Raw genomic sequence first — 9,124 nt, forward strand, 5'->3', positions numbered from 1 at the left:
ATTCATTTCTGTGTTCTAGGCAAAAACTGTAGTATATAGATAGAGAAGATGAAACAGAAAAGAATGTTAACAAAACAAGATCAAAATCAAATAGATCTTAGCCATGGATTATATTCTATTTTTTATTGTTAGAGAGAGGCCATTGTTGAAAATTCACATAGATCAAGGTGATCGACACAGGCTCTTTAGAGTCTCTCGTTTTATTTTATCTCTTTCAATGGGGTAACAAAAGGTTAATAAAACAACATACAACACAATCAGTTTAGAAAAGCCCTGAATTCTATAAGATTACTATGACAGACAACGGTACAAGTAAACAGTTAAGAAACAATACTGTATGGAAGCATGCTCGCCATTATAGTACTCAATCTTTCATTATGTAATTCACGCATTCTTTACACGAAGGGAAGATATTAGTCCTATGTATAATAGAAACGCAATATACCTTAGATCATATGATTGGAAATAAGATACAGTTACATAATTCCTTATCATATGAAATCTTCTTTATCATTTTGATATCCTACTTCTCTATTGAAATTAATTTTATGGTGTCGTCATGTTATTTTGCAGTTGAAAAGAAAAAAAAAAGATTCAACCTTCAGGACAACGAAAACATCAACAAAGAACTGTCGTACAATATCTGCTCGCAGACAAATTACTGTCAGAGTATGTTATTGTCAGGCTTAAAATAAAAACAATATTGGTCAGCTGGAATCAAATAAACAAAAATAGATTTTCAAAGACAGATACCAATATTCCGTTTCTTGTTATAAACAAAGGTCTTGCTTGACACCGACGTACTTAAATCGATTTATAGTTGGGTGTCTTATTTAATGAAGGGGGCAGACTGATGAAAATGGATAGTCTGCTTAAACTTGTTAATCTGTCAGTGTTGACGTTGTATAAAAAAAATTGTATTATAATCTGACATCTTAAATGTGTCGTCGTCATTATCTTTGGGACACCACTTTCATTTTAGCTAAACAAATCTTTCCGTCAAAGTATATGTACGCACATTTTGCAAAGCATTCAATAATAGAACTAACGATTTTAAGTCAAGAATTATTCGAAGACGAACAATGGTACATTTGTCCACTTGTCTTCTTTATCCTGGAGAGGAACAGATTGAAGAACGTATTCGTCTGTCAAACACATCTAAAATATTAACTCATAACTACGACAAATGAAAGTAGAACGCATCAATTATTTTGGTTAAGTGCTTTTTCCTATTTCGGAAATCACATTTACCAACAAATCACTTGAAAAAACTTCAACAATCCATAAAATCTAATTGTTAATGTTGAGTATTTCCTAAGTTTAATGTTTATTTCACATAGATTGTATTTAATAAAGCGTTTTGCTAAAAGAAAAAATTAATATTACCTGTCTCTTAAAGATCAGAAATTCAAAATGATTTGATGACAGCAATTACTGATAACTTAAAATGAAAAAATCAAACATCAATGTTGTACAGGCGGAACTTTTTTTTTAAGAGTATAATTTCAAAGTGTTTAAACACTGTTTGTATTAAAAAGAAGATATGATGTAATTGCCTATCAGACAACTCCCTACAAAGACCAGATGACGTAGAAGGTTAGCAACTATAGGTCAACGTACGGCCTTCAACAATGAGCAAAACTTATACCGCATATCATGCTCTAAAAGACCCCAAAATGACAAATGTAAATCAATTCATACGAGAAAACTAATTTATGTACAAAACAACAAACAAAAAACAAATGTGATATACAGCAACAAACAGCAACCACTGATGTACAGGATCCTGACTTGGGACAGGCACATACAGAATGGGGCAGGATTAAACATGCTTGCGAGCGCGCCAACCGTCCTCCTAACATGGGACAATAATGTAACAGCACAACATAAGAAAAAGCTATAAAATCAGCTCAAAAGGGCGTAAATCATCGCATCGATACAATGTAGAGATCTGAGAGTACTCGCAGTTACTAAAAACTAGTTCAATTTCAATCACAACTATTAGGAAAATCATGTATCTAAGACTAAAATATCAATCAGTAGAAATCCAACTTCTAATAGATTTAGTACAAAGACGTCATTAACAGTCAGAAAAAAAAACCATGACCTTGTGCAATGCAAAAATATATAGACCGATTGTAGGACCGTGAAAACGCTAACACTGCTACATGTAAATAAAGGCTTTAAGAATTTGTGGTAACGAAATCCTTGATTTTATAATTTACGAGTAATACATAGATTACCTTCATTGAAATCCAAAACGTCACTACAGACACGGGCATAGCAAACGAGTTTGGATATATAAACAATGGAAGATGGTGCCAAAGGAATATCACTGTGTTTGTGTTCAAAACCATTTGCAGAGATCTCAACTATGATATGGCGGCATTTTGGTTTGAGCAAGAAGCCGGAGATCAAGGAGAGAACCACTGGATTTTGGCTGGATAGCTAGCAATCCTCGTCAATTCAGTTCAGAGAGGAACACAAGTTGGGTTCGAACTTTAAGACTAGACATTGCAGATGAACTACTTAGATCAAACGGTCATCGAGCGTATTTGTATTAAGTACCTCAATTTCTTCATTTTATTAACGAATCTAAGTGTACCCCATTTGTGTTTTATTTTAAAGAAACCAATTTTAATGTTTTATTAAGAGACAAATTTAAAGATAAAAATGAAGGGAAACTCATCAAACTACTTTTCAAGATCCTACTCATAATTTTTTGGTTATAACCGTTCAATAACGATTTGATAATTCTGGTATTTGCATTTGTACGTAGGTAAGTAAGTAATCAATTAATTTATTTTTTATTTTTTTATCTGAGATATAAGAATGGGTTTAGTGTACAAGTTCACGTCCGAGATTTGAATATTAAGCAGTGTTTGCGTTTTCAATCCAGTTGGGGGAATACGCCGGATTTATGATGTACTGAAATAGATTCATTCTTTCAGCTCAGCATAGGCATACCATAGACTTCATGGACTCATTCTTTTCAGCTCAGCATAGGCATACTGTAGACTTCATGTACTAAGTAAAAGAACATAACGAAAACATACATATTTATATAAAAAAAAGAGTGACGGTAGAAATTGTCTGGTGGAATATATAGCAATGATTCCTAAAACATTGTGTAAGATTCGTTTACATGGATGTTTTGTAAGCCCAACACTTTAAGCCGAAAACTTCTATTCCATTCCTTTTCTTGAAAATAGGTGACTGTATATACACACACATATAATTCAGAAACTTCGCAATCATTAATTTTTACTTTGTTGTGTCTACAGCTATTTCTATTTCAAATGTTTATTTTTATTGGGAATTAATACAAGGAAAAACACTTAAAAAGCTCTTTATATGTATTATTCATGTTATTATCATTATGTCTACTGAACATCAAGGAAGTCGACCACTTTTATTAGATTATTACATGACCAATTGTGTTAGGATGCACTTTATACAATTGAATCAATTGCTGTGTGTAATCTGTCTGTAACATGCTAAACCATGACACATAATAATCAGTCTGTGTAACATGCAAAACCATGACCCGTTGTAAACAGTCTGGTGATCATTATACTTTTAAAGATCTTTTCATTTCATTATTGTAGTCTCCTTCTGTGATGTTAAGCAAAACTTAAGGAATATGATTTAGCCGTATATCTTTGCCTCAAATAATGTAACTTTGGTCGGCTTTTTTATTTCGTCGGAGTAGAGTTTTAAAACACTTATATTTAGCCACACTATACCTATTTGCTTTGCCTATTTCTTTAATTTTTACGAGAATTAGTGTATGATGCAAAGGGCTTTACCATTTCTGTCAACATCCACTGTGTGCATTATTATGGGAATTTCTTGTTGAACAAAAACCCGAAATATTTTGAACATTTCTTTTAATATTAAGTTAAACTTGACAAATGTTCATCAGTAAAATCATATTTTGAAGAATGATTAATTGAGTGTTTATATAATGTTTTTTTTACTGACGCAGGTTTAGCTAGCTATAAAACCAGTTTTAATCCACCATTTTCTACATAAGGAAATGCCTGTACCAAGTCAGGAATATGACAGTTGTTTTCCATTCGTTTGATGTGCTTGGGCTTTTGGTTTTGCCATTTGATAAGGGTCTTTCCGATCTCATTCTTCCTTGGAGTTTGGTATTTTTGTTATTTTACTTTTTTTCAGTAATAATTTCGGTTTGTGACCTATTTTTAAAAGACGCTTAACTATGGTAATGGCACGCATGATGTCACAAATCTTTACTCTGATTTGACGAAATTACGGAATTGAACAAAAACCAACAATAAAAGATATATGCTACAATAAATTGAAAACATTACGGACATAAAATCAAACTTAAAAATTAAATTATCCAGGTAATTAGAAATACATTCAAGTAAAGAAGGTGTCATTATCACCCCTGTCAAATTGTTTGCATTTTAAGGCTTACCCTTTAATACATGAGTAGGTAAATATCACTGACAGGTTCATTAGACATACCAGGTCAATGATTAGGCTATAACAGCTCGAGTGCAACAAATATATCTTATCGCCTTTAGTCTAAATCTTCCAAGCGTAATAATAATTTCAAAGAGTACAACATATAATACATCAAATTAAGAATTTCAAAATACATATATCGCAAATTTAATTTGTCCAAAGTTTTATTATATAGATTATATCCCTTTGGCGTCCGTACGTCCACGATATACACATCGAATTTGGTTGTATCTCTAATTGTTATAGTAGTACTTGACATATAGTTATAATTATTGACATTTCTTCATGGTTCTAAAATGTTTCAAATTTGTTATTCATTACAGATTGTAACGTACTAATATCTTACGTTTATGTCTATTTCACAGCTACAGGTTCTTCTTTATCTCCATATTCATTTAATTAAGTACCTTGCAGTATATATTTCAATTCTTTAGAGAAAAGCGAAGAGGCTCTACTTTCAGAATCGTCATCCTTTAGACGTCAAATTGTGTGCAACTTTTTTTTAAATATGTAGTACTTGTTTTACATATTTTCAACTTTCTCTCTGCAAAATTATGATACGTGAATTTATTATGGAGTTATATCATCAAGTTTTCCCTTCTACTAATTTTTAGCATTTAAACTTAAAATGTGGGCAGCAATTAATGACGATCATCAATATCAGCAGGAACACATTGAATGAGAAAATGTTTTTGTTTAGAAATTTGTAGTAATAGGTAGTACAGGAGCTATAAAATTTCCATCAATTTCATTTCAATGGACGAATGTATTTTATCGAATTGTTGTAAAAAAAGAATATAAAAAATACCAAACTTCAAGGTAAATTCAAAAAGGGGAAGTCCATAAAAACTGAAAAACTATCAAACGTTATCTATCAACGGAATGAGTGGGAAACAACTGTCATATTCCTGACTTGTGTTAAAAACACAAAAAGACTTTGAATAAAATTAAAGATTTGAGAGATTGTTGAATTCTATAATACTAGTTTGTATTGAGTATCTATTTCATTATTTATAAAGAAAACGAATACGCTGAACATATTTGGTCACTTTATCAATTAATTTTCTGAAAGTAATATGAATGATCGTCTTGTATTATTTTTCTCATTTCTATTTTTCAAATATTGGTTTGTTCATATAATTCTGTTTTTTCTTTTATAATCCAAACAAAGAATGCAAATTTTGACATCTTTATATCTTCTTTGAACTTATTCATATTCAGAGTAGAAAATGTAGGAAAATAAAAATAAGGAGAAAACACACAATTATTTACATATTCAATTAAGGAACAGAGTTTCTTCAAGAGTTTCTGCCTTTACTGAATATTACACGTACGTCTTATGTCTGTGAAATAAGTACGCACTAATACACTATATAATGACGTTGTGAGATAAGTATAGATTATAACATGCCCTTTTCCATATTGGCCCTGGTATCATCCCGAGACTCCCATATCGGCCTCGAGGCTTTAGCTTTAGAAAGACAAATTTCAGTTTAGCATATAAATATATATTAATACATGTATAGTATAAAACATTCTACAATTTTTGTGTATACCTTAATCATCAACGAAAAATTGTGTTCTTAATATGTCGAAATGATACAATAAGTAATAAATGTCCTGGTTGTCGAAGGTGTCTTAGGACTGAGATTTTTTGAGGACTGCCCAAGTCCTAAGTGATGTTTGATGTTAGAATCAATTCTAAAATTCATTGTAATGTTAGTACACCTTTAAAAGTGCTATTTGATTACATACTGTAATGAAATCAGACTAAAAGTCTTTCGAATGCATCTGTAGAATGCTTATTGTACATAAAATGTATTCAGGAGCCTCAGTGGTCGAGTGTTGAGTATTTGAAATAATAATAAAAGCAATAAAAGCGCTGTTTGCTTTTTGTGTGTTTTTGTTTGCTGTGCATGTTCTGATTTTGTGTCATGGATCTTTTGTTTTTCTATTAGTTTAAATCATTTATCTACAATGATCACTTGCCTTTTAACACTGTCGAACCGATCTTAATTCACTAGAAATGTCAGTTTTTCTGTGAATGGTCGGGATTCTCTTCGAGTACTCTGGCTTTCTTAACTAAAAAAATGTCTGTCATTATACAGCAAAGTTTGCTGAAAGTGGCGTTAAACAACAAATATTAATCAACCATAAATGTATTTCCATAAAATTAATGTATAAGGAGTAAAAGCTTTCTAACTGAATTCATCTAACGGTTCAAGATACTGAAATATCATATACACGTAATAAAGAGTAGTTGCCATTTGGTGCCACAAAAAGAGCAAATACAAATATCACAATGCTGCATATATGCCCCTATACTACTTGCAGAATATGTCCTCTAATTTTTATAAATGTTGAGAACCTCGATATATTTTTTCAACACATTTTCATAACACTGCAACAAACGACTTCAAATATCTGAGTTATATCATATTACATTATAAAAGTTCTATTACAATATATGTCTGATCCATTTGTCATTTGGACGTTAAGCAACAAACAACCAATCAATCAATCATTTGTCATGTTTAACAATAAAATAGGTTTAAACTAAACAAACACAAAATTCCTCTAATCTAACATTGTCATGATGAATATATCTTTTTTTTATTTTCTCACCTACTTAGTATTTCATTATCGTTACTATCATACTATAAACAATTGTGTTTTTTTTGTTGTATCAATCATAATAAGTATATAAAATATTAAAGTAATTAAGATGAATTGTATTTCAATTTAGAATAAGAACAATACTATTTGATAAAACGTAAATATGATTGAGGATAGTCATAAGACCACCTAATCTATTGTTCAAGGCGTAAAATCCTGCTTTGGTTGGTCCTATCATAGTCCTAAAGTCTATAAACAAGCACAATCATTCTATGTCTACTCTGAAATATCTGTTTTATCTAATTTCAAGCTACATAAGTTGAACATACTGCTAATTTACATGTATATATGCAAGTTGTGTGTATCAATGAAGTTAAACAAAATGATTTAATCAGTTGTAATTGTAAATAAAAACTAAGACTTTTCGTAAATGAAAAAAATTACACCGCTCTCTGTTTCACCACTCTATGTTTCACCTTTCTCTGTTTCGTCGCTGTCTGTTTCATCGATATCTGTTTCACCACTCTGTTTGACCGCTCTATGTTTCACAACTCTCTTTTTCACCACTCTCTGTTTCATCGTTCTCTTGTACCGCTCTATGTTCACCACTCTCTGTTTCACCACTCTGTTTCACTGCTCTTTGTTTCACCACTCTGTTTCACCACTCTCTGTTTCACCTCTCGCTATTTCATCGCTTTCTGTTTTTTACCAATTTATGTTTCACCACTCTCTGTTTCACCTGTCTCTATTTCACCGCTCTCTTTTTTTTACTAATTTATGTTTCACCACTTTATGTTTCACCTTTCTTCTCTGTTTCTCTACTCTCTGTTTCCCCTCTCTTTGTTTCATCGCTCTGCGTTTCACCATTTCACCACTCTCTGTTTGACCGCTCTCTGTTTGACCACTCTGTTTGACCACACTCTGTTTCTCCACTCTCTGCTACTCCACTCTCTGTTTCACCACTCTCTGTTTCGCCACTCTCTGTTTCACCACTCTCTGTTTCTCCACTCTCTGCTACTCCACTCTCTGTTTCACCACTCTCTGTTTCGCCACTTTCTGTTTCAACGCTTTCTGTTTCACCACTCTCTGTTTCACCACTCTCTGTTTCACCACTCTCTGTTTCACCACTCTCTGTTTCACTATTCTCTGTTTCACCACTCTCTGTTTCATCTTTCTCTGTTTCACTTTTCTCTGTTTCACCACTCTCTGTTTCAACGCCCTCTGTTTCACCGCTCTCTGTTTCACCACACTCTGTTTCACCACTCTCTGTTTCACAACTCACTGTTTCCCCACTCTCTGTTTCACCGCTCTCTTTTTCACTGCTTTATGTTTCACCGCTTTCTGTTTCACCACTCTCTGTTTCACCGGTCTCTGTTTCAGCACTCTCTGTTTCACCACTCTCTGTTTCATCATTCTCTGTTTCACCACTCTCTGTTTCATCTTTCTCTGTTTCACTTTTCTCTGTTTCACCACTCTCTGTTTCAACGCCCTCTGTTTCACCGCTCTCTGTTTCACCACACTCTGTTTCACCACTCTCTGTTTCACAACTCTCTGTTTCCCCACTCTCTGTTTCACCGCTCTCTTTTTCACTGCTTTATGTTTCACCGCTTTCTGTTTCACCACTCTCTGTTTCACCGGTCTCTGTTTCACCACTCTCTGTTTCACCACTCTCTGTTTCACCGCTCTCTTTTTCACTGCTTTATGTTTCACCGCTTTCTGTTTCACTACTCTCTGTTTCACCGGTCTCTGTTTCACCACTCTCTGTTTCACTACTCTCTGTTTCATCGCTCTCTGTTTCACCACTCTCTGTTTCACCGGTCTCTGTTTCACCACTCTCTGTTTCACCGGTCTCTGTTTCACCACTCTCTGTTTCACCACTCTCTGTTTCACCGGTCTCTGTTTCACAACTCTCTGTTTCTCGAACTCTCTGTTTCACCTCTCTTTGTTTCACCACTCTCTGTTTCACCGGTCTCTGTTTCACCACTCTCTGTTTCACTACTCTCTGTTTCAT

The 9,124-nt window shown here is 33.2% G+C and overlaps 1 protein-coding gene across 1 annotated transcript; it reads right to left on the minus strand.

Annotated features, from left to right (window-relative positions):
• Positions 1-7,981: 7,981 nt before the first annotated feature.
• Positions 7,982-9,124, minus strand: LOC127733768 (sodium/potassium/calcium exchanger 1-like). The gene is made up of 3 exons (XM_052243081.1): positions 8,824-9,124; positions 8,449-8,679; positions 7,982-8,349 (listed from the first exon to the last, which is right to left on the minus strand). Exons 1-3 carry the CDS (start codon positions 9,122-9,124, stop codon positions 7,982-7,984), a joined length of 900 nt encoding a protein of 299 aa, XP_052099041.1.

The sequence above is a fragment of the Mytilus californianus genome, unplaced genomic scaffold (assembly GCF_021869535.1).
Source record: "Mytilus californianus isolate M0D057914Y unplaced genomic scaffold, xbMytCali1.0.p SCAF_3, whole genome shotgun sequence".
NCBI classification, from domain to species: Eukaryota; Metazoa; Mollusca; class Bivalvia; order Mytilida; family Mytilidae; genus Mytilus; species Mytilus californianus.